The sequence below is a fragment of the Molothrus aeneus genome, chromosome Z (genome assembly GCF_037042795.1).
Source record: "Molothrus aeneus isolate 106 chromosome Z, BPBGC_Maene_1.0, whole genome shotgun sequence".
NCBI lineage: Eukaryota > Metazoa > Chordata > Aves > Passeriformes > Icteridae > Molothrus > Molothrus aeneus.
In genome coordinates, this window is record NC_089680.1 from 8,240,973 (window position 1) to 8,266,340 (window position 25,368).

At 56.9% G+C, this 25,368-nt stretch overlaps 1 protein-coding gene across 2 annotated transcripts; it reads left to right on the forward strand.

Annotated features, from left to right (window-relative positions):
* Nucleotides 1-25,368, forward strand: IL11RA (interleukin 11 receptor subunit alpha). Of its 2 annotated transcripts, none has more exons than XM_066569027.1 (13): nt 1-95; nt 17,827-17,926; nt 18,266-18,326; nt 18,434-18,600; nt 18,771-18,885; nt 19,722-19,754; nt 20,558-20,721; nt 20,909-21,072; nt 21,176-21,317; nt 21,746-21,841; nt 22,023-22,122; nt 22,754-22,833; nt 22,950-25,368. In XM_066569027.1, the coding sequence occupies exons 2-13, from the start codon at nt 17,827-17,829 to the stop codon at nt 22,964-22,966; spliced, it is 1,239 nt and encodes a 412-aa protein (XP_066425124.1). In that variant the 5' UTR covers nt 1-95; the 3' UTR covers nt 22,967-25,368. The 2 variants fall into 2 exon arrangements, with proteins under 2 accessions (XP_066425124.1, XP_066425125.1); XM_066569028.1 differs by lacking the exon at nt 1-95 and adding an exon at nt 12,802-12,894.

Here is a 25,368-nt window from a genome sequence, read left to right on the forward strand (position 1 = left end):
AGCCCGGTGCGGGCGCCCCGCTCCCGCTCCCGCTGCCGGCCCGGCTCCCGCTCCCATAGCGCCATGGACACATAGCCGCGGCGCCACGCAGGAAGGTAGGGAACAGTCCCCCGGTCCCCAGCCCCCGAGGGGAACGAATGGCCGCCGCCCCGACTTGGCGGTGAGGGACGCGCGGCTGCGGTCAGGCAGCTCCCGGAGCTGTTTGCTGCCCGGGTGGAGAAAGTTGTGCGGGTGTGGGTGTAGATGTCTGTGTGTCTGTGTCCCCTCGCAAAGCAGCTGACAAGGGACTTGCCCTCCCGGTCCCTCCCGGCTGCTTGTGAGTTCCCAGGGCTGCTGCCCCTTCTCCGCCCTCCGCGCCTCCGCCTTGCCCGGAGATGCTCGGGGGATTGATGTTCCTGGGCTGGGATGTTTGAGCCCCTTCCCCAGCCTCCACAGACCACCCCCTACCATTCCCGATTTGGACACCCCTACTGTGTCTGAAGGGAGTTTTCTGGAATGCCAGGCAAAGCGTCCCCCTGGCAGGGCCCCCTCTTCTCCTGGGGGGTCCAGGGAAAAGCTGCTCCCAATTAGGAGAGGCGCTGAGAGAGGCGCTTTCCCATGCGCGGGCGCTGGCAGGGCTCTGACTGCCTTGTCCCTCCTTGCCCCGGGATTCTGTGTCAATCCCAGCTTCTCTGTCCCGTGCCAGCCCCATGAGTGGCCAGCCCCGGGCTGTGCCCACCACCACCCTCACCGGTGGCTGTGTCACCCACCAGGTCCCCTCCAAGCTCTGCCTCTGGGCTGGTGATGGCTGTCAGAGGTGTCCACGAGGCTGAGCTTGGCTTGGACATCACTGTCAGCAACTGTGACCCCACTGTGATGGGGCCTGAGGGCACCTTGTGCCTGGTCCCCATAGATGCCCGGTGCTGTAGCAGCTCACAGATGTGTTGTCATGCACACAAAATGGTGTTCGACTTGCTGGCATTGGTGGCATAGCCAGAGCTGAGACTTCTGGGGCTGCCCAAGCTCCTTGTGTGCCAGGAGGTGGCTGCCCCACGTCTGGCTGTTGTGTTTGCAGGAGGAGGTGGCGTGTTTGCACTCTACCTGTTTAGAGGAGGGCAGGTCACAGCTAGGTTACAGTGTGTGCAGTGACATGAGGCACACATCATCCCAGCCTGCCACAGGGCAAGGGTCTTCAGAGGGAGCTGGGAGCTGATCGAGGACCTCCTGTGGTAGGGACAAGGATGAGATATGGCCACAATGCCCCCTCATCAGCTATACACCCTCTGCCCCACCAACCTGGCACTTTTTGGGCAGAAACAAAGGGGGCAATACGTGCTCTCCAGAGAGCTGCAAACCAAGCCTGGCAGCCAAAGTGGGACTGGAGGTGCGGGACAGGGTCAAACTGGTGACAGCAGGGTTGTTCTCAGGGCTGGATGTCACCAGCAATGGGTGAACAGGGTATGTGGGGTTCAGTGGGGTGGTGGGGAGGGCTCCCTGGAGGGTGCAGCTAATGGCAGAGCCTGCAGGAAGGTGGAAGAAAAGCAGTTCTGGTCTTGTGCTTCCTATTCCAGGAAGAGGAACCTCACAGGGAGGGGAAAACTTGACTTGATTATATCTAATAAGCCACTTTTTCCCTGTCCCAGCAAGCTGTCCCAGAGGCGGGGGGAGGAGGATGCTTGGCCAAGTGCAGGCCCTGTTTGTGAGGGATGAATGAATGACTCACGGCGCACTGAGTCTCCCTGCCGTTTTCATCGTGGCAGCAGCAGCAGCAGCAGCAGTTCCCCTTTGCAGCTGCTGGGCTTATCAGAAGCCGTCATGCTGCGTGGGCACCAAGGTGTCCCCACAGCTGCAGCCCACACATGAAGGTGTCCTGCCTCTCCTGCCCTTCTCACACAGCTCACCTGGACCATCCTGAGTGGGGAAACCCTCACGGATGGCGACAGTGCGTGACATCCTCACCTGCCATGAACTAGCTGAGCACTCAGTTTAAACCCTTTATTTCCACCCTGCTCTTGTTCAAAGGCAACTCCAGGCTCTTCCTGCTCACACAGGCCTCAACCTCCCTCTGGTTTCCTGCCGAATGTGTTCCTGGAGAGCTTATTCCCCTGTGGGTTTGTGCCAACATTGTGCTTTTAGTTCAAGACCTCTTCTCCCTCTCCGGTGTTTACCCTGCTATATTTATAGCTTCCTTGTTAGGCTAAGCAAGCCAAGGGATTCTTGCCTCCCCTTCTCCCGCGGGTTTGGCTCTGGAGGAAAACCCCTTGCGAGATGCTTCCCGCGGGAGGGGCAGGTGCTGGCTTGTGCCTCTGCTTTTTCTCCCTTTGGAAAATTTCTGCATCTCTCACAGCTTGTTTCCCCTCCTCTTGTTTAGGCATGAAAGAGGGTGGCTCTGCCCCTGCCCAAGATACAGCCAAGGGCAGAGCTTGGATGGTATGAGAGCTCTTCCCTATAGGCAAAACATGGGATCTTCAGCAGCATTTGGGATGCTGATACAATGCCAGCATAAGGGATTAGCCCTGGGATGTCTGAGTTGGCTTGCTGGGATGTTTAGAGAGTTTTTGGTTTTTCTAAGTGTTCCTGTGGTTACCACAGCATCGCATGTGTGAAAATCACCAAATCTCTCTGGCCAGGGATGCCATGACCTTGTGACCTGAGTTTCTACCAGCAAATCTCTCTGCACCTCCCAGTAATGGTTTTCTTCTCCTATCCAGGTTATGAAGGTGGGGAAGGGCAGATGCCTTGCAATTGTGGTTGAGTCTTCTCCAACAGCAGATTCCCATGGACCATTTCCATGGAAAAAGAAAAATTCCTCTGGAGATTAGTAGCAAGTTTGCAGGGATCAGTGTGTAATTAGGAATTATCTCTCAAGTTTGACTGCTTCTCAGGTCACTGAGTCACCCTGGCATGGCAGTGGGATGGGGTGAGCTTTAGGCTCTTTTGAAAGGTCACAGCACCTGCAGCCCTTGGAGCATCTGCCAAGATCTTCAGTACAGGTGGATGGCTGGGCTGGAAGGTGCAAGTCCTTCCCTACAGTGGTACGAGTCTGGGACATGGCAAAAAAATTCTCCTTCTACTCTGGTGCTTGAATTGGGGGCATCCAGCAAAAAAGAGACAAGAAATCTGTCAAGACCTGATTGGCCTCTGTCTTACCCAGACTGCTCACTGAGGTCACATTGGTCACATCTGACCAGCACAGCTTGGGCTTGCTGCAGCGGACATTGATCGTTGCTGAAAAGGCTCTTGAGGAATTTTGGAAGAGTCTGGGCAGGGGAAGATCACATCCACCTGCTCATACATGTTTCCTAAAGATGCTTTTGGAGAGGACAAGGAGGCCGGAGGGACCTCAGGAGATCTGACAGGTTGGACATGGGGCTGTCCCATGCAGGTGGTGATGGCCTGCATGCAGGCAAGACTGCATTGGCCAGGAGAAGGGAGGATGCTGAAAGCACTTTGGAAATCAGCCTGGGGCTCCCCAGAGGCTGCTCAGTTCTGGTCCATTCCTCTCAGTACAGAGAAAGCCAAAATAGAAACTGCCTAATGAAAATTGCTATGGACTCGCAGAGATTGCTGTATAGGGAGAGGTGGGAAAGTTCAAGGCTCCACCATCTAATGAAATCCTTATGTTGGAAATAAAATCATTTGGGCATCTTCTCGTTTATTTCACCTCCCAAAGTGAAAACAAGGCATGCCAACCCTTGTTGAGAAGCCAGTGCTTCTCACACACCGAGGGGAGGAAGGGAAGGAAGAATCTTCCAGCTTTGGTGGACCATCATCTTTTGTAGACCATCATCTTTTGTAGACCATCTTCCAGCTTTGGTGGACCATCATCTCTGCAGCTGTTTGGGGAGGGTCTTCTGACCCATTAACTTTGAGGAGTGTTGTGCTCAGCTGTAGCTAAGTGTCATCCCACCTTGGGGAGCTCCAGACAGGGCTCAGGGCTGCTGCCTGCCATCCTGCTGGCAGCCTAAGGGGTGTGGATGTGCTCACAGAAGAGCAAGTGGGAGGCAGTAGGGCTGGCACGGCATCCCTGGAGCCCCTGGGCTGGTGTGGCTCTGCCTGTCCAGCTGCTTCCTTCGCCTTCCTGTGCTTTCACCATCCCCTTCCTTTGGGACAGAAGGCTTTCATCCTAGCCAGACCAATAGTCCCAAAGGCACATCACCAGTCCCTTTTTGATGAAGGTTGGCATGGGCATCGGTCCCTTTTGAACTCAGTAAAATCATGAAAGGCGCAGTTCAGCCCTTACCTTCCTGCAAAAATAGATAGGGAAAACCAGAAAGGGCTATCATGAAGGGTCTTCATTGTGGTCCAGCCCAGTGCCGTGCCAGTGTTGTGATGGAGCTCACAACAGCTGTGCTGCAACAGCCCTGCAAAGGTCTCCAGGGATGGCCTGGCCCAGTGGCCCGGCGTGGTTTTGCACAAGCCGCTGTCACGCAGGGTGCCTGGGCCAGCTGGCACCTCTCCAGACTTCCTCAGAGGGCCAGGGCCAGCCCCCGGCTGCTGGGGAGGTCTGCAGGAGTCTTTGCTTTCCATGAGTTTTGCCTGAGGCCTCAAGGCTTAGGAGGAGCTGGTGGACCCAACCAGCTATTGCTCCATCCTTGTCTTGCAAGGGCCAACACGCAACCCCGGGGGTTCCTCAGTGCTTTGGCTGCTTTTGATTGTTTTAGCTCCTGCAAGACTCCCGCTGGGCTGTTTCATGGCCCCCTTGAGGCTGCTCCACCCCATCCTGGCTTTGAGTCTTACAGCTCCATGGCTGGAGCATGGCTGTGCCAGGGGAGGCATCCGTTTTCTCTGGCCTCCTGTGCCTAGCTCCATTTCCCCTCTCCAGCTGGGACTGTGCCCACAGTCCTTGCACCTCACTATACAAAAAACAGTGCACATAGCAAGGAAGATGAGTGCCTCCATTTCCTGTGCTGGCACAGGGAGCAGTCAGGGACTGGTCTCTCAGAGTATCTTGTTGACACAGCTCTTGATCTGCTGCGCATCCACATTCCTGCTTCCCAGCTTTTTGCAGATATGCACTGGGCTCTCTGACAGCTCCTCAAGCTGGCTGGTTTGCCCTGAAGATGCCTTGGAGAGCTCTGAGCTCTCAAGGCACTGAGGCTTGGGCTCAGAGTGGTCCGGGAGGATGGTGAGATGCCCAAGCTCAGATGGAGCAGCAGTGGTGCTTACACTGTGCCTGGGATGGAGAGATGAAGGACTTGAGCAAGGCAAGGTCTGTGGGGAAGCACCCCTGGAGTGCTACTCTAAGAATAGGATGGTGCTGGCACAGCATGTCCTGCTGCATCCCCAAACTTTGTCCCCATGAGACATGTCCCCAGTAGGATGCTTGATGGTGAGCTGTGCATGGAGAACTTTCTTCCTCCAGTGCCTGGAAAAGTCTCTGAGAGTTTTTTTCACCTATTTTCCCCACCTATCAAGGGCAGAGGAACTGTGCAGCAGTATTTAACCCTCCAAAGATATGTGGGGGACCTCACATTGCTGCTGGCGACGTGGCTGCTGCATCTCCATCAGTGGCAGCATTTCAGAGATGGCAGCAAATGCCTCTCTGCCATCCCTCACCACAACCAGAGGAGGGTGGAGCAGAGCCAGAGGCAGCATTTGCGGCCAGCTCTATGAATTTCCAATTACCAGCTTGCCTTGCCACTGTGTGAGAGGTTCCTGCACCTAATTTTTGGTGAAACGATCCATTTTTCTCAGTAATTTAATAGCATGGGCAGGCTGCTTGCTGTCGAAGAGCCAGCAGCGAGCACGGAGGAGCCTGTGTGCCGGGCTGCCGGCCGTAACCACCTTCCCTGGGCGACGCAGGAATGCTGACCTAATAGAAAAGACATTTAAAGAGGAGTTTTGGAGAGCAGCGCAGCTCAGATTCGGCTCATGCGCATGGCTGCTGATTGTAACAGGGCCTCTCCACGCTCCAGCAGGTCCTGGGGACTGGCATGGGCAGTGGGGGCATCCCTGATGGGAGACAGGCCCCAGGACACAAGCCATGCCAGCCATCAATTGGCACAGTACTTGCTTTATTTTCCGGGAAAAAAAGTTGCTCCGGGGGGGGGGCTGTCCCAAGTTGTGAACTGAGGCTGGGTTCAGCGCCCGGCTGCGGTTCTCCCAGGCTGGAAAAGCCGTCGCGTTTTACTCTTGACATTTTCCAAATGAGATGTTTTGATTTATTCTTTCTTTCTTTTTTTTTTTTTTCCAATTTATTTTATTCCCTGCCCCAAGGTAATGTTTGGAAGACAAATTTAGCTCGATTTAACTCAAACCTTTTTTTAAAAAGTAAAACCACTGAAAACTAAACAAGGCCTATCATTTAGAACAAAATGTTTTGGTTTTCATTTTCCTTTTGGCATGAAAAACACAAACTTCTTTTTTTTTCATTTTCTTCTTGACCTACAAACAATTTTACTATTTTCTTTTCTCCTCCTTGTTCGTTCCCAAGACCACATTGTGCATTGTGGCCAGGGAACAGGCAAGCCCTGGTGCTGTTCCCAGTGGGGTGGGGGTCCCAGAGTGGATGCTTTCCTGTGGAGACCAGAGGAATCTTGCAGAATCAGGCAGGAGCCGCTCTCCCTGCTGCCAACACTGACTCAGCTGGGAGCTCCTTGTGGAAAAGGGAGGCCCCTGGCTGTGGGTCTGTTCCAGCTCTCTCAGGGGGATGTGAACCCCTGGGCAGGGCAGAGCTGTGCTGCGGGTGCTGTGCTCTGCTGCTGGGCATCCCTACTGAGAAGGGCGAGCTCTGGCATTGCCTTCTCTCCTTGTTTATTCAGGTTTAAAATTAATCTGACCTTCCCCTGCTCAGACTTGTGCAAACACAGCACGTCCATGGGCAGAGAGCTCCTGCTGGCCCGAGGGGAGCCCTCTCTGTACCCAGCTTGTGGTGTCACTGTCCCCTCTGGATGAGGTCCCTATCTCATCCAGGGTGCTGGGGGATGGTGGGGCTCCCTCCTGGCAAAGGCAGCTCTGGCCGCCCATCAGCGCATGATTAATCCTCTGGTGCGAGCTGCCAGAGGACTGAGCGCCCGGATCAGGCGTCTCCGAGCTGGACCAGGGATGGCTGCAATGCTTCCATCCCGGGCAGGAGCCCGTGTACGAGAGCCAGCGATTGTTTCCCCAGCCTTGACCCCCTCCGCTCCCCGCCAGCCCAACCCTGCATCTTCCACCCTTTGCCAAATCCCCGTTCCCCGCTCTGCCCCAGCCTCACCGGGAGTCAGCCGGGCAGGGAGCAAGGAAGGGGGGATGGGGAGCAGCGCCGTCGCCAGACCTGGTGCAGAAGCAAGCACCCGACTCGTCCACCACCTGATTTTATTTTACTCCCCTCTCAGTGCCTCGCTGCATACCACAGCCGTGCTTTTTATAGCCCCCAGCTGCAGCCTCGGCGTGCTCCCAGCCAGCTCCCCGCCGCAGCCCTGCTCACTCCATGCCAGCAGCCCCGGCCAGGGGCGGGGGGGATGGACGACATTCCCGGGGTCCCCGTGGCGCTTCAGGGAGCGGAGAGCATGGGCTGCGGAGGAAGGCAGATCATTAAACCCTAACCCGGAGCCACGCTCCCGTGCCGGCGGAGGCGCTCCCAGAGCCGCATGAGTCACCCCCCGTCGCAGCCGGCACGTGCCGTGTGACAGGTCGAGGCCGAGCGCTGGTGGCCCGTCCCTCGCTGTCCCCTCTGCTGGTCCCAGGCAGCCCGAGACACCAGCTCCTTCCATGAGCCAGCCGGCTCTGCCGTGGAGGGGGTGGTGTGTCGGCGAGAGGGGCACCCCCTCCATCCCCTCCATCCCTTCCATCCACTCCATCCCCTCCATCCCCGATTGCCCCCCAGCCTCTGGCGGGTTTACAGGGAGATTAGAGGTTCCTGCCCACTCCCCGGGAGCGCTTTTACGAGCATCTGGGGCTCGCTGCTGCGTTTCCACTTCTCACAGCCACTTCCACAGCTGGGATGCTGCTATGGGATCCGGAGCGAGGAGGAGGAGGAGGAGGAGGAGATGAGGTATGAGGCTGTGCTGCCGGGAGCACCCCTTTGCTGGGCTGCTGTAGGGTTTGCAGAGCGGGGGCGGCCGGCCAGCGGGCGGGGAGCGAGCATCCTCGCTGGGAAGCAGCGGGGGGGCCCCGGCGCCTCACTCCCCGGGCTTTCTCCAGACGTGATTTCACCACTGCGGGGAGGGAGCGCGGCCAAGGGACAGGCCCTGCTCGCCCGGTTCGCTTGCCGGGGCCTTAGTCACTTGGGCCGTGCCTGGGGGTGCCATGTGCCTCGGGACCCCATGGGGCAGGGGGCCTGGAGAGCCTGGACAGGCAAAGGGAGAGGGATGGGGGAGGGAGCCCTTCCAGGCTTGCAATCCCCACCTTACCAAGCTGGGAAGGGGGGCAGAAGGCAGTGGTGAAGCCAGATGTGCGCTGGGCATCTCCAGCTGAGCAGGTGGGCCGGGATGGAGCCACCCTCGCTGAGCCGATACCTGCAACTGCTTCCCAGCCTCCTGCTGTGACTTTACAGAGCTGGACATGGCAGCATGGAGAGAGAAGCGATGCTGTGGAGAGGCAGCATCCTGTTTCAGGGATGGATTCGGGGAGATAGCCCATGGAGAGGGCTTCTCCAGAGGTTTGTTGGGTCCCTGGGAATGGGAGGAACCCCATGGGACCCTGCTATGCCCCCCTTATTTTGCGTGGGCACAGGGTGTTGGGTGCCTGTGAATAATTTGAAGTCTTGACCAAAAGACGACCCAGCTTATTTTTCCTTCAGCAGGGAGGCAGGGGGAGGCCAACCAGTGGAGTACCAGTGGTGCTGCCATGTGGCTGCTGCCAAGGAGCTGGAGCCTGCCAGCCTTGGCTCCATGCAGGCAGGGCGGTGGACAAGGGAAAGCAGAGAGTTGCGGGGGTGACAAGGAAGGGATGTGCAGGGGTGGATATTACAGAAGCACAGCTGTAATGTTGACCCAATATGGGTCAACATTAGAGGGGGACCCTCCCAAATCTTCCCCCTCCTGGAGACAATGACTTTCAGTCCGTGAGGGATGGGGTCTCACTGACAGCATCTCTGCCCTTGGGTGAGCTGGGGGTGGCTGGGGGGGCTGTGGGAAGGGGGAGCTGCTCGTGCTGCCGGCCAGGTGCCGAGCATGACGGGAGAGGGGAAAGCCTCGGAGACTCGTTCTGAAACAAGGCTGCCCTTTTCTTCTACTTTACGACTGCATTTTAATATCCACAAACATCCCGCCCTCCCCGGGCTGCTGCCAGCAAAGCCTGCATCGCCTGCGCCTGGCCTGCCGAGAAACCCTGGCCAAACCCTGGGCCCCAGCGCAGGGGAGAGGATTATTTTTCCCCCCTCGTTTTTTTTTTTTTTTTTGTAAGATATGTTTTCTATAGCTCTAATTGGACGGGCTTGAGCCCCGGCCAAGGCAAACACACCTGGGGGAGCCTCACTTTACAGACCCCATCTGCTGTGTCGGGGGCTCTGCTCCCCACACAGCCGCTGCCTGGCCCCTTTATAGGGGAGGGGGCCGCTGGGGTTGGGGGGGTAGGACCGCTCCCACGCCAAACCACTGAGCAGCCTCCGTGGAGGAGGAGAACCCAACGAGGCGGCGCAGGGAGATGGTGCAGAGGCAGCAGGGGCACCCGGCAGAGCCCTGTCCCACAGCAAGATTCCAGCCCGGCGTGGAGCTGAGGTATCTCTCCCCTGCCAGTGCTGCTGTGGTGGCGCAGGGCTCTGTGCCCACCAGGGTGGGATGCTGTGGGTGGGAGATGCAGCAGGTACCAGCAATGTTTTGCCCTTTCTGAGGTGAAGTACAGCATGTTCATCAAGGGGTTGCAGTCCTCAAAATCTGCATGTGCCCAGGGAGGGAGGATGTGGGGGTTCCCCAGCATGCTGGGTTGTGTTTCGGGCTGCAGGGCCACCATGAAACCCATGAAACCCATTCAGGGGCTGTTCTGGACAGCAGACAAGGGACATCAGCATGCCAGGCCACTCCAGTGGCTTGCATTGACATCCAAGTCCATGCTGGACTGAGCTTTAGGTACTTCCTGCAACTGTTGGCTTTTTGTGGGGCTTTTTAGCTGGGCTCTTCCCCTTCCAGTTGTTTCAGGATCTGCCTCCAGTGCCCCCATTACCAGCGGGCAGAGCAGTGCTGGCACCCTTATGCCAGGGTCTCATGGGCTTCACCTCATATTTGTACTCAGCCCAAGCCAAGACAGCTGTTGGGGGTCTCTGGTTCACCTCCTCTGGGACCAGGGTGCATACCCTGACAGCAGGATGTGTGCCAAGGAGCAGCAGCACACTCAGGAGGCACCCAGCACATGGCTCATCCTGGAGTACATTCTTTCCTCCCTTCCACACACCATCTAACAGGGGTGTGCAGGGCACAGTGCTGTGCTCCCACTCCATCCTTGGGGATGTATCAGCACAGCATCCCTTCTTTCTTCACCTGCCCTAGGTCACCCAGCAGCACCAAAGAGACATCACTGCTGCAAAAAGCGCTCCTGGTGCTCGAGGTGCCACTGACCACTCCCAGGAGGAGCTCTGGCACCCCTGCACCCTCTGCCCTCTGCCTGCCAAGGGCAGTACTGTGTTTTCTTGGGGTGCATTGCCACACACATCCCCCAGCGCACCCAAGTACTTTGCACAGGTGCTGCTGACTTGGAGCAATAAGAACTGAAGTGGCAGCTTAAAATAGAAAGGTGGGATCCAGCCTCACCAAGGCCTGCTGTCTCACTTCGGGTGGATGGGATGAGCTGTGGGGAATTACACAGGCTGGAATGTGCCTCTCTTCCCCTCTGGCCAGGCCAGAGGATCTCTCTGTGCATGAGGGGAGCTTTGGGGCACAGCCGGAGCTGTGGCAGTGCACAGGGCAGCTCAAACATTTTGTGAAGAATTTTAGAGCTGTCCTGGCCTCCAGTCAGAGCAGGCTGCAACGGGAACATTTCGAAATTCTTTTGGATGAGGAAAATTCCATGGGCAGCCCCCCTCCAGAGAAAGTTTGGGATGGCTGAAATGTTTGGAGTGAGAGGCTGCTTGCTTTTGTTTACTCTGAACTATAACATTGGAGGGGGGGAATCCAAATGAAAAAAGAGAGACAATAGGAGCCTGTAAACAGAACTGGCCCCGAGTGGGGCTGGGGCTTCTCTCCAGCGCTGGGGAAGGAGATGTGTCAGCACACTCACTGCATGGCTCTGCTTTCCCCCTCTTGGATACAATCACACTTAATCTTTCAGAACTTGGCTAGGTTTTTTTCCCCTAGCAAAAAACGAGCCCGACGGTGTTTTTCCAACCTTCTCAACTTAGGTAAGGATCAGCCCCCATCCCCCGGCCCTGTTCAGCAGCCCCCATGTTCTCCCCTTCTTTCCACTTTTTGCCACGTTTTCATCTCCTTTTGCCTTGGGCACTGCCATCTAGTTGGCTTGGGAAGAAGTGTGGTGTGGGGGCATGGATGCTGCCCCCAGTGAGGAGTTTTCCCAGCCTCTGTTCCTGCCATGTGCCTCACAACCAGCTGCCACCCCTGCGCTGCCTCCACGTGGCAAATTTGATGACCTTAGAGGCCTGTTCCAACCTTAATGATTCTATGAAAGCAGGTAGGATTGACTCCAAGCTTGGAGAAGACAGGTCATGGTTATCCCATCAGGTGAAGGAGACTGGCACCATTATCCCCACATCACACATTGTTGGGGGTCTGCAATTTCCATCCCCCTGCCCCTCTTCCACAGGGACTCTGCCGTAGGTGTACAGGAGGTTAATGGGACACCCTTTGCTGGTGGCTTTATTTGGGCCACCCCTTGCTGATGGCTTTATGTGGCTGCCCAGGTGGTCCTTAATGACTCCTGAAATCCTTCTCTTGCCCAAAAGGGATTTTGTTTTGCAAAAGGAGTGACAGCAAATTGCTAGCTGGGGGAGCATTTGTGTAAGGTGAGCTGTTTATTTTGGCCCTGCTGCGTTTTGGCTGACCCATGCACCTTCATGCCTCAGGGATGGAGCTGAGCCTGATGGCTCCTGGGCTCCAGCCAGCTTTGGAGCAGGGGGAGGGAAGGGGGAGCATCGCCTATGGGGGATGCTGTGGGGCCCTGCTCCTGATCAGAGTTCCCAGCCCCAGGCTGGAGTTCATGAGGAGCATCAGAGGGAGCTGGGTGTGCCTGGGGTGTTCACAGGTATGTACATGTGTGTCTGTGCCCTGCATTTATGGATGCATGCGCTCTTGTATCAGCTCCAGGGCCAGCTTATGGGGAAGCTTTTTTTCTGGGAGGTGCAGATGGTCCCGGGGGAGCAGAATGCAGGCTGGTGCCCAGCTGCTCTGCCATTCTGGGAGCTGTGTGCTCACTTAATTCTCTGCCAGCCTGGGCTGAGCCCAGGAGCAGAAAAATGTCCCAAATCCCAAAATGTTCCTGGGACAGGAAAAGCCTTTCCCACCCTGCTGTAATCACAGGGTGGCCCAGCTCTCTGCTGGCAGGTCCCACCCCTGTCCCCAGATCCAGCACTGTGCCCATCCCTGTCCTGTAACCGTGTGCCAAGGACACTGGGGATGCAGCACCCCCTCCCACCAACTTCCATGCCTCCACCCTAAAAATAATCTCCAAGCTGTAAAGAAACCCACCAGCACTGCAGCTACAGCGCTGGTAGGTGTCTTTACAGCCGGGAGATTATTTTTAGGAATGCCTCTGGCACGTGGCTTTGGAGAGAGGAGTGTGGGGATGGGGATGGAGAGGGGGGTGCCCCTTCTCTCCCCCCTCAGAATGCAAGCGCTGCCAGCTGGCACGGGGCCAGGGCTGCTGGCTGCTAACAGAGCCCTCGCTGTTCTGGCCCTTGCCGATGCCTCCAGTTACAACCAGGAGCCAGAGAGCTCTTCCTGCAGGATGGAGCAGAGGAGAGCGGAAATCAGGGCGTTGGGGTGAGAGTGTCCCGGCTGGGGAAGGAGCAGAGCCTGACCTCCATGGTGCTGCTGGCAGGCTGAGGTGTGTAGTGGTCCCCCCAGCCCCAACACCAGGAACTGCTGGCAGCTGCTGGCTCCACAGAGGAGAAAGGTGACCCTTGGGTTATGGAGGGGTTTGGGCTTGGCTTTGGACACCAGCGGGGCTGGGGTCAGCTGGGTATCACCAAGGGGTTGGTGTGGTTGGATGGAGATGTGCATTGTATCTGGCTGTGGAGATAACTGATTCCCTGGACAATGTTGGGTGTATGGACAATATCCCTGTGTTTGGGCTTAGCTGGGCTTAACCTTATGCCAGGGTTGCATTTGGTTTAGCCTCACATTTGAACTGTGTAACCCCATGACTGGGCTGTGCTGAGGTTAACCCTGTGTTTGAGCTGAGCTGTGGGTCAGCTCCACTCCTGAGCTGTGCCGAATTTAACCCCACATTAACATGGCATAACCACATGTTTGAGCCTCACATTTTCGCTGAGCTGAGTTCAGCCCCAGTCCTGGGCTGGGCTGAGTTTAACCACACATTTAGACTGCACCAGATTGAATTGTCCCCCTGGGCTGGGTGGAATTTAATTCTCCTTCTGGGCTGTGGGGTATAATCCAATATTTGGGTTGTCCTGAGTTAAGCCCTGCATCAGGACTGCACTGGGTTTAGTCCTATGTTCAAACTGTGCACAGGTCTTATGGGACTGCACTGGCCTTACAGGGAAAGGCTCCAACTGGTTTTACTGGTTTAACTGGGTAATTCCAGTGCACTGGGATTGCACTGGCTGCAGCTATGCATGTGTGTGTCCTGGTACAGCCCAGCATGCATGGTACCCCCCCCCCCAGCAGGAATGGGGGGCCATGCACCCCACCAAAGTGGTGCTGAGGAAAACAGCCCTTTTTGAGGTCCCCAAGGCACTGGGGTGAGGGACTGGCGACAGTGCTCAGATCATCACCACCAAGTGGGCAAGGTATTGCCTCAGGTGCTGCTGGTAGTCCTGGAGACTGTGCATGGCCCTGATGGTAGTGGGGGACATGGTTCCCTCCAGCAGCCACTGCTGGGCTTTCTCTGGGCACCCAGGGAGGGTGCCAGCAGCATCTGGGGGACAGGGGTGGCTGTTGCAGGGAAGCATCCAGCAGTGGGGTTGATGCTCACAGGCACACATTCATGCAGTGATGGTGGAAGTCAACAGTGCTGCAGGGATGGGGTGATTCCAGGGCCCTGGGCAGATCAGCAGCCACAGGGACCTACTCAGACCATTCCATGGCTCCTCAAAGCGAGGCCTGGTGCTTCTGCAGGCCTGTCAGGTACAGAGGGATTAGCAAGGCACAGCTCCAGAGGCACATTTCCCCACAGGGAAATAAGGAGAGGGGAATTGCTGCGGTATTCTGCATCTCAGCGTAGGACATTCTTGCTGCAGCAATCACTGGCAGACAGGACAGTTTGTAGCACGGGGCCAGGGATGCTTCCCCAGCTCAGGGGATGCTCAGAAGGGTGCCATCTCTGGGGCATTAGAGCCAGCTTTGGGCCTCTGCCCATTGCTTTTTGCAGGTGGGTGATTCCCACCAAGGCCTGGCACAGGGTAGGCAGAGCTGCCAAGTGCTCTTGGGTCATTTGCCATATCTCTGTTGCAGCAATGCTGCCCCTGACCAGCCTAGGAAGAGGTTAAGAGGCACCCCAGGCTTCTGTGCTCAGTGGGGAGCATCCCAAGTCTTCACGCTGCCATCTGCAGCCTTGAGGCACGTGTCATCTGCTTCTGTCCCTCCCTGTCCCCATCACCCCAGCTCTGTGTGCAGCCCATTTGCTTTGAAGAGCAACTTCAAATGAAGCAAAAAAAAAAAAAAAAAAAAAAAAAAAAGAAAAGGAAAAAACCCAACAACAAAAACCTAAGAAAACAAAACCCAATGTCTTTCAAAGCCCTGAGCACAATGGAAAGTTGGCTTCCCCCAGGAATCTGTGCTGGGCTTTGCCAGGCCACAGCAGGGCATGGCACAGATCAGCTATGCCAAGGGAGCTGTCACATCCAACGTGGGCATTGGTGTTGGTGCACATGGTCATGATTTTTGAGGGAAGTTTTGGCTTACAGCACTTCAGATTGCATGCAGGAAGGGGCTTATGTCAGGATTTCTCCCCACCGCTGCCCAAAAACCATGAGCTCAGATGGTGCCCAGCAGAACAGCAGGATCAGGGAGGTATGGAGAGTGAAACCTTGCCTTTCTGGCTCCCACCCAGGGGTGCCAGAGCTGCCTGGTCACCCTGGCCATGCCAGTGACAAGAGCATCCTGTGCTGAGGGAGCAGGGTCCAGCACTGCTGCCCTTCCCACCAGGACCAAGCCACACCCCCAGGCTGAGCTGGGTCCCTCTGCCCTGGCTGTGGCAAGGGGATGTCACCCAGCCTGGGCTGGCGGCAGGCATCTCTCTGGCCAGGATTAGCATGAGGGGAAGAAGAAAAGCTCTGATTGTTCCCTCTGTCCCGGCTCGGCTCCAGGACCACTGTGCCGGGACTCTGTGTCCCCAGAATGTGTCACTGCTGGTGCAAGCATCAAGGGATGTTTTCTCTGCCTGTGTGCCCATCTGTGGGGGTGTGGAGCCTCCAGGGAAGGTAGGCTTGGCCACTCACATGCTCGTGGTTATTTGCACGCCTCTTTTTCCCTTGGCCAAGTACTTTGGTGGCAGAAAATAAGGGGATCCTTTCTGGCCAGGCTGTCTTGTAGCACCTGGCCCCCTGCCCTGCTTCTGCACCTGGGGCACACGAGGGCTCTGGTCTTCTCTGGTTCTGTGGCTCTTTCCCCTTTTGTTTTTGGCCTTTGGGCAGGCAAGAAAGGGCTTGCTCCTTCTCTCTGCAGTGATTCTGTGTCCCCAGGGATAGTTTTTGGCAGTGCTCATGTGGGTCATTTACTGAGTCAGCATGTCTGGAGGGGCTCAGTGCTGCCTTCTCACACTGCGCTGGCACGGGGTGCCTGTCTGAGGCAGGGGAGCTCTTGGGGTGCTAGGGTGAGGATGGGGAGCTCTGGGAGCACCCTGGGACAAAGGGTAATGAAGGGTGGAAGATGAGGACTGGCCATCAGGATGAGCAGTCTTAGGGTTAAGTTTAGGGTAAGAATTAGGGACCATTAGGGTTGGGGTCTGGGTAACCAGACTTAACCACCAGGGTCATTATGGAGAGGGGCTGGATACCCTCTGCAGTGTTTGAATGAAAAACCAGGTGGTCATGAGAAGAAATTATTTTCTTTTAAAGCTGTTTTTCTCTCTCTATATTAACACACTCTCCCTTCTTCCTGACATACACACATACACCCACTCCCCTTCCTCCTCCCCCCAGAACTGTTCCTTCACTCTAGCCCACGTGGTTTTTGGAGTTATTTTTGGTCTCTGCTTTTAAGAAAAAATACACTCATTTTCATCTTCTTCTTTTTTTTTTTCCATCACCAAAATATTTTACTTTCAGGCCAAATGTTCCCAGTTACTTACCAGCATAGTTTTGCCAGAGACTTTTTGACTGATATTTCTTGGGAACATTTCTAGGGTGGTTTGGTAGGAAAAGCTTATGACAGTCTCATGAAATTATTTACGTTTGGGGCTCGTGTTTGAGGCTGCCTGGCATGCTCAGAGCGGGGTTGATGTGGGGTGCCACACGCCTTCCCCCCTGCAGCAGATTGCCTTGTAGCTCTTGCTTCCTTTGCCAGGCGGTTTGGTCTGTGGCCACGGACAGTCAGCCACAGGAGGGGAGCTGGCTGCTGCTCTGGGGTGTCTTTGCCGGGCTGGAGCATCCCTCCCTCCAATCCCTCAGCTGTTCAACCCAGGGGGACACAGATTTATGCCTATAGATTTATGCCTGCTCTTGGGGCTGGCAGGGAGCTCCCTGCCTTATGTGCCCTCAGCCCCTGCCTGCAGTTGGGAGCAGAGCCCAGCAGTGTGGGTGTAAATAAACAGGCCAGTCCAGTTGTGAGGGGTGGGCAGGGGAGTTTTCTAGGGAGAAATCATTCATTTCTGACTGACAGAGATTGTGTGGCACTCCTGGTAGGGACAGTGTGATGTTTGCCAGGGCAGATGCCCTGGGGTGATGGGGCACAGATGGGGCTGGGATGGACAGGGTGACACTGGCTGATATGTCCTGCTGATGCAGGACTCTGCAGGTGGCTCTGGATGCTTTAGGTAGTGCTGGCTGGCACAGAAAGAGTGCTGGATGGCGTGGATGTCACAGACCACTGCTGGCTGTGATGGACAGAGTGATGGTGGTGGGGCAGGACAGGGCAACACTGGCTGTGTTGGCCAGGGTGGCGCTGGCTGATGCGCCCACAGTGGTGTAGGTTGGGATGGAAAGGGTGGACATCTCTAACCCTGCATCCCCTGCCCCTCTCTCTGCTGATCACTGAGTGTGAGGAAGGGATTTCAGCCCCATTCTCCCCCAAATGGAGCCTTACCTGGACCAGCCTCACAGGGGGTGCAGGCATGGGCAGTGATGTGAGACTTGGTACAACCTGAGCTCACAGCCCTGCTTTCCCCAGCTCTGTGAGCCTGTTTAGATCTGATTGCTGTCACCTGCCATGTAAATACAGGCCAGAATTTCTCCTTGGTCCCTTCCCACTCCAGCAGCACATGCACAGGTCTCTGGACCACCCTGGGGTTGGGAGCCAGCCAAGGCTCCTGGCACAGGATTGCAATGGCAAAGAACCCTTAATCCCCCCAACCCACACAGCCCTAAGCTCCTGGCCAATGTTTGCCCCCTGCATCCCTGCCCCAGGCATGGGGACTGCTCAGCAGCCAGGAACCAGCTGTGACTGTGGCACAGACACTGCCAGATGTCCCAGCTGGGGTCCCGGGGTTCAGTCCCTGTTCTGTCCTCAGCAGGATGGGATGAGATGAGAGGAAAATGCAGGATCCAAGGCCCTGCAGGAATACTGTGGGCTGTGGACTGTATCAGCTGCCCCATTGCAGGGAATAACACTCTCTCCTCCCCTTGTCTGCCTCCTCCAGATGCACAGTTCCATCCCAAGCCTGGGCAGGGTGATGGTGTTCCTCGCAGCAGCCCTGGCATCAGCCTCCTTTGCTATCCCTGAAGACTGGGGAGAGGAAGGTGAGACCCCCACCAAGTGCCCCCATACAGCACCCCTCCCCATGTCCCATGAGGACCCTGCAGGGACCCCATTTCCCCCAGACAGGAACAGACCTACCAGGGCTACATGAAACACAGCCCTACATCCTACAGTGATGGCCAACCTGTGTTTCTGCTCATTGCCCAGCCCCAAGCGGGACTAGTCCTTACCCTGTGGTGGTACCTGCATGAAGCCAGACCCCATAGCCAGTGCCCACTGTGTGTGGGATACGCCCCCAGGGGCTCCCCAGCTGCGCCCCCAGGCCTGTTGTGGGGTGGTATGGAGTGCTAACACCCATCTGGGGACATGTGTCCCTCCAGGCGTGCAGTATGGACAGCTGGGGACAGACGTGACCCTGTCATGCCCCGGTGCCCGTGCCAGGTAAGTCTTTTCCGTGCACATCAAGGGATCTATCCAGTGGGATGGTTTACAGGGTGGGCTGGGCATGCCTGTCCTCTCTCTTATCCCGCCTGGTCTCTCCTCTCCAGCTCAGCAGTGCGATGGAGGCGAGCGGGCGCCGCGGTGCTGCCGGAGGGCTCGGTGATCCAGCAGGGATCCCTGGTGCTGCCGAGCGCCAGCCCAGCCCTCGGGGGCACATACAGCTGCCACAGCGAGGACGGCAGCCTTCTGCACTCCGTGTCCCTGCGTCTGGGGCGTGAGTAGCATGCCTGTGAGCTGGGCTGCTCCAGGGGGAGCGTGGTGCCTGCAGCCCTGCCAGGGCATTGCCAGAAGGGGGCTCGGTGTTGGCACAGGCATCCCTGTGTGCTGGAAGAGATGTGGGATGGGGGGGACTCTTCACTGACTGCTGTTTCTCCTGGACCCCAGACCTGCCTGGAGTTCCCTTTGTGTCCTGCAGAGCATCTGACTATGAGAATTTCTCTTGCTCCTGGACCTCCAGTGTGGAGACCTTCCTTCCCACCAGATACATCACCACATACAGGTGAAGTATCTCCACAGGGCATGGAATGGGCTTGTTATGGTGTCAGCTCTGGGTCACAGCCAAGGATAACCACCAGATCCATCTGGCCATCCCACACATGCCCTGGGTTCACCTCCTGCCCCAAGGACCGCACTGCACCCCAGAGCAGGTCCTGTTTTGGGGTCAGCAGAGCACCAAGCCTTTGCTTGCTTTCAGTGGGGGTCTCAGCAGCACTGAGGGGCTGGCACAGGCAGACTCCCTCCCTGCTGACAGCTCTGCCAGCACCAGAGGGGCAATAAAAGAGAAGCAGGTCATCTGCAAGCCTCCACACTCCGGCATGCTTTGGGATGAAAGGAGCCCTGACAGCATTGCTGCTTCTAATTATCCCTGCAAGCCAAATTAGTGGGCGGCTTTGAAGTCCAATGGAGCTCATAAAGCACAGCCCTGCTGAAAGCTGCAGGAGCCGAGGGCTTGGTGGGGAGGGGGCTGAGAGGAGCATCAGGGTCTCCACAGGGAGGGGGAGTGGAAGCATGGGATTTGGCAGGCTTTAGGGGGAGGGTGAAGCCAGGCTCTGGGGAGCTGCTTTTATCAGTGCCTTTGCTTCTGTGTGATGAAATCCCAGGCAGGGAAGGGTGTCCCATTTCTTTTCCCTGGGATTGCCAGCTCCTGCTGCCAGGCCATTCACTGGAAGAGCTGGACATGATTCTGGCTCTTTCCCCCATGCTGTCACATGTGTGTGTCAGCATGGGAGTGTGGGGCTCTGCTTTGCTCCTGTCCCTCCTCTGGGTCATGGTGGGGTTCACTTTGTGCTGCCCCCTCATCCTAATCATCTGCTTTTCCATCTGTCTCCATGGCAGGAAGAAATCCCTGACAGGCGAAGAAAAGCGGAGGTAGGACTGACTCCCACCCTGCTCCTGCTCCCTGGGGACTGGCCCCTATCCCAAAGGCTCTGCTGCTGTCTTCAGCACGGACCCTAAAGCAAGAGCTGGGGGTCCCCATCAGGGAGCCAGCTACTTCCCAGCTACCCTGGGAGTCTGGGAGAAGGGTTTGCCTCAGGGAGAAGGGTTTGCCTCAGGGAGGGACCTTCCCAGGCAGAGTGTGGTGCTGGGATGAGGGTCCCTTCTGTCATGCTCAGAGGGATATGCCAGACTCTGGAAGGATGAGTGCAGCTGAGCCTGAGGGGCTAATGTGATGGTGTTTGCAGGGGTCCCAGGATGAGGGAAGAGACAAGGATCTGACTCCATGTTTCAGAAGGCTTGATTTATTATTTTATGATATATATTGTATTAAAACTATACTAAGGGAATAGAAGAAAGGATTTCATCAGAAGGCCAGCTAAGAATAGGAAAAGAAGGAATGATAACAAAGGCTTGTGTCTCGGACAGAGAGTGCGAGCCAGCTGACTGGGATTGGCCATTAATTAGAAACAACTACATGAGACCAATCACAGATGCACCTGTTGCACTCCACAGCAGCTGATAATCATTGTTTACATTTTGTTCCTGAGGCCTCTCAGCTTCTCAGGAGAAAAAATCCTAAGGAAAGGATTTTTAATAAAATATGTCTGTGACAGGCTGCCTCCTCCACAAGGGTCCTGGCATGAGGGTCTTCCATGGCACCTCCTTGGCAGCATTTGGAAACTCTGCATGGTGGGAGGGTAGGACATGTCACCAGTGTGCCTCCCTGTCTGCAGGAACAAGAACGGGCACGTGGGACTGTGCCTGCAGGATCCGTCCCACCCTGGCACCTGCACCGTCCACAGGTCAGAGTTCTGGAGCTCCTACCGCCTAAACATCACCGAGGTGAACCCCCTGGGCTTCAGCTACCGCCTTCTTGATGTCACCATGCAGGCCATCAGTGAGTCCCCATCCATCCATCCATCCATCCATCCATCCATCCATCCATCCATCCATCCATCCATCCATCCATCCACCCGTCTGTCCCATTGTTTGTCCATCCCTGTGCAGTTACCTGTGGGTGACAGCAGGGAACCCTGTGCATGGCAGTGTGGGGTGACAAGGGCTTCCTGACCTTTCCCACACAGTTAAGCCAGACCCTCCAGAGGGCTTAGTGGTGGAGCCCATCCCCCTGGCCCCACGGCGGCTCCATGTGAGCTGGAAGTACCCTTCCTCCTGGCCAAAGGAACCCCACTTCCAGCTACGGTTTCGGCTCCAGTACCGACCCGTCATCCACCGTTCCTGGTCCGTGGTGAGTGTGCAAGGGAAGGCAGGGCCAGTACAGGAGCAGGGAGTGCATGGGGCCAGGGAGAGGTGCCCCTGCCTGCCCCACAGCTCCCCTCTGCCTGGCACAGGTAGAGACAGTGAATCTGTCTGAGGTTATCACGGATGCCTTCGCCGGGCTGGAGCACGTGGTCCAAGTCAGTGCCAAAGATTTCCTGGATGCGGGGAATTGGAGTGAGTGGAGTGCTGAGGCCCGGGCAACGCCAGTCAGAGGTGAGAGAGGGACAGGCTGCAGCCTCCAGCAGCCAACCACATTGTGCCATCCCTCCCCAAAGTCCCTCCAGAACTCTGGACTTCCCCTCTTCAGTCCCTTCCCCATGGCACTCATTCCCCCAAAGATCAACCAGAGTGAGTCTCTACTCCAGGACCACTGAAGGTTGAGAGGCAGAGCTGCAGGAGGACAAAACTCCCCAAATCTCCAAGACCATGTCAGTCTGCAGCTGCGCTGATGCCATTTGGGGATTGCCCGCCACAGGCTTGGGACAGAGAGGGGCTTCCAAAGCACCATTAGCACCTCAGTGGCACCCTTGGGCTCGTGGGACCTCTGGAGCACAAAGACACCCTTCCACACTCCTCTCTGTAGGTCCCTGAGGTGCTGCAAATGCTTTTGGTGAGTGTTTCCATCCCTTCTGTCCTTCCAGACCTGGCCTCCACAGCAAGTGAAGAAACCACTACAGATGCCAGACTGGAGAGCCTGGCTGAGGAGCCCTCCCAGGCTCCCAACCCTGAGCCCATCAGTGAGTAGAGCTAGGGGTGGTGGGCAGGAGGGCCATGTGTGCTGCTGAGAGCAATGGGAAGGGTCTCTTGCCCCAAGCCCATGTGTGCCTGGGCTGTGGGAGTGTCCAGGAGCTTGCCATAGGGTCCCCCAGGTGCTGGGGACTGTGACATCCCTCAGCTGTGACAATCTCTCTGTCCCAGATGGCAGTGACCCCTTGGAGAAGATGGCCGTCCTGGTGTCCCTTGGGATCTTTGCCTTCTTCATCCTGGCTGCTGTTCTTGTTATCACCATCCTCATCTGGTAGGCTGGGTTTGGAGAAGGAGGGGCTGTATAATTGTTGTCCCCATCCCATCCTGAACCCTCAGCATGGAGTGCCCTGTAATCCCCCAGCCCTGCTCTGTGGTCCCTGCCAAAACACACCCACTGATGCCCTGTAGGGTGATTTATGCTGCCCTTGCCCCTGTGCCTCACCAGTGCCTCTTCCCAGCGCATCCATTACTGCCCAGCCTGCCTGGGCTCTTTCCAACGACCCCAGATCCAAGGGACCTTTCTCTGAATCCCCTCACGATGCTGCTCCTTCTAATATCCTCCCAAAGGCTCCTGCTGGAGAGTCTCACACTCCAGAGTTAGCACAGACATCCCTCCATGTGCCTTTGCTCCCTGGGAATCCTGTCCCCAGGTCCCCTCTCATCCCACCACCATGGGATCTCCAGGCCATGCTCTGGCTCTGCTATCAGTCTCTGTTCCCATCCCAGTCCTGTTCTATCTGGTGACCAGTTCCTGCTGTAGCCCTGGAGCTGACCCACTGGAGAGGTTAAGCTGAGCTGGGCACAGCTGGATGGAAACACAGCAGGATCCCTGAGAATCTGGGCAATCCTGATGCTCAGGGAGGCTGCTTGGGGTCTTCAGCCACCATTGCTCTCATCCCCAGGCTCCGGGTGAGGAAACACGGCAAGGACAAGACCAAACCCAGCTTTTTGGTTGCTGCCACCCACTTGAAGGCACTACCAAGTGAGTTGGGGTGCAGGGTGGGGAATGGGGGGGAAATGTGGGGCGGGAAATGTGGAGCATGGGGCAGGTGAGTGTCTCCAGTGTCCCCCTTGACCCCCTGTCCTCTCTCTTGGCAGAAGCTCAGATCCTGTAGTGAGCCCTGGCCGATCCCTGCTCCCTGCACCCACTTGCCCACGCGTGGGACTTGATGCCACTGCTGGCCCCAAGGAGCCCACGCCTCCCGGGTCACCCCACAGCTGTGGACATTGCCGGAGCCCCAACACCCTGGGGTTGCAGGATGGATCCTAAGGAGAGAGGCTCTGCTCTCGGGAGCATTGGACTGCCTGGGCCCACCAGGAGCCAGCTGGAGTCACTTCAGGCTCAGGGTGACAGGCCAGCTCCACCTCTGAGCGCTGCTAAACCAATGGGGATAAGAGACTGAGCCAGCCCCACTGCACTGCCTAGTGCTGAGGGGGACCATGGGTGTAGGCTCCGGGGGTGCCAGGCATCAGTGGGGTGCTGATCCCTGCCTGTCACCCCCCACCAGCCACCAGCAGGCAGAAGAGAACACCCCCTGCCCCTTCCCTCTGCCCCAGTCCCCCGTGCTGTGGCTGGATGGAGCAGAGATGCCAATAAAGGGGATATGCCAATGCTATCATTGGCACTGTCCAGGCAAAACCCCTGTGCAGGTGATGCTGGGCCAAGGGAAGGGTGAGTGCCAGCTTGGGAATGGTCCTTGCAGGAGGTGCACAGGCAGCAGGGCTGCCTCCCAAACTGTTCAGTCCTCTCCCCAGGTGCGTGGAGGGGCTGAGGGAGACCCATGCCGAGGCTAAGTGCCAGAAGAGGATGCAGACAGGCAGCTGTGTGGGACATCTCCCCTACCCTCACCAGCATGACAGCTGAGACAGGACCGTCTGCACAGCCCCCTTGCTCTGCATGTGGCCCCCTTGCTGCACCTCGACCCAGCCCCTCTAATGGCTTCCATGTGTTGGCACCTCCAGATCCTGGTGCTCCGTGCCAGCAGCCCAACGAGATCCAGATGGAGCTGGGGGGAAATTCAGACAGCAGCAATGTGTGGAGCAGGGGGAGCAGAGCCAGTGCAGGATGGGGACCCACCTGGGTCCTGGGGCTGCCCGTGAACCCACGATGCAGAGGGAGCCTGGACTGGGGCAGCCACAACGGGTCCTTGTGTGGGCTGTGTTGGAGGGAGCTGGGGCAGGCTGTGCCTTTTGCAATGTGTTGTGTGCCCACAGACTCGCTGCTGCTCTCACTGGGTGCCCTGGTTGTGGGGTCATGAGGGCTCTCCATGCTTGGCTTTGTGGGGTTGCAGCCCCTCACTGTCCCTCACAAGCACAGACACTGAGTGAGGGAGATGGGGGTCAGCCCTCTGTCTGCAGTGTGCTGCTGGCATGGCACTGTCCCTGCACCAGAGCAGAGCTCTCCACAGGCCAGGTGAGGGAAGTCACCAAGTTGGGGAGGTGTAAGGAGCCAGATCTTGCCTGGACTTCCAGGCTCAGCAGCCACATCGCCTCTCCCAGGTGTATCCCATGGTTTGTCAGCTCCAGCTGTATCACGCTGCCATCATCTGCTGTGCTCTGGTCCCCAGCACCCAGCCCAACCAACACCCATTCTGATGTGTCACACAGTCACCCTTGTCATGTCATGGTCTCTTCTCAGTCCCCAGCATGGCATGGGCAGCCTTCAGCATTGGAAACCTCCTCTTATCACCACCAGGTCACAATCCTCTGCCTCTGTGGAAGGGATCAAGGCAGTGGTTGTCCAGAGATGCTGTAGAACACAGGTGATGTGCATCCCATAGCTGTGGCTCCAGTGTTGGCAAACAACTTAGTAATTTCCCAGCGTCTGGTGCTGGTTTGGAGACTGATGCCTGCTTGAGATGTAGCAGCACAGCAGCCAGAAAATGGGAGAGAGCAGCTCTGGCCCCTGTAATCTGCCTGCTTTTAAACTCCAGAAGGTCCATGCATGCTCCAAATAGAAGTTTGTTGCTGCTCTCTGGGGAACCCATAGGTCTGTGGTCTCTGTGTGCCAAGCCCTGTGTTCCCTTCCTTAGGTGAGGCTTGCCTGGCCAGGCAGTAGGGACACCCAATTCTGGTGACCAGGAGAGGCACATCTGGTCCTCATCACTGCATCCTGCTGCCCATGGCCCTGGAGTGTGACCCCTTTCCTCTCTGATGTCAGGAGGCATGACCTGCCATCCATTTGGCAGCTGAGATACCAAGAGCAGACAGGGAGTCTGCACGCCACCACAAAGTCCGGCATGCCTGCACTGCAGCTTCCTGCTGGGATGTCCCATGGCTCAGCTCCCTACCCCAGCAGCCTGTAGATGTGACACACAAGCCTTGGGGACCCAAAGGAAGCAGCAAATCCTGTGCTTTGGGGAATAAAGATGCCTGGTGCCGGGTGCTGCCCTCCCTGTTGCCAAAGGGGAGGATGAACTGGTGCTGGACGTGGGCAAACAGGGCTTTCCAGTGGACTGAGAAGATGCAAGGGGAGGGCTGGGGCGAGCAGCAATCTGGAATAAAGGAGAGGGATCCA

Excerpts from the sequence above, each read along its gene's own strand:
- IL11RA (XM_066569027.1), top strand. The coding sequence starts at position 17,827 with ATGCACAGTTCCATCCCAAGCCTGGGCAGGGTGATGGTGTTCCTCGCA. Across the intron at positions 18,327-18,433 it reads TGCCCCGGTGCCCGTGCCAG|CTCAGCAGTGCGATGGAGGC; the intron begins GTAAGTCTTTTC and ends TCTCCTCTCCAG. Across the intron at positions 21,318-21,745 it reads CCGGGCAACGCCAGTCAGAG|ACCTGGCCTCCACAGCAAGT; the intron begins GTGAGAGAGGGA and ends CTGTCCTTCCAG.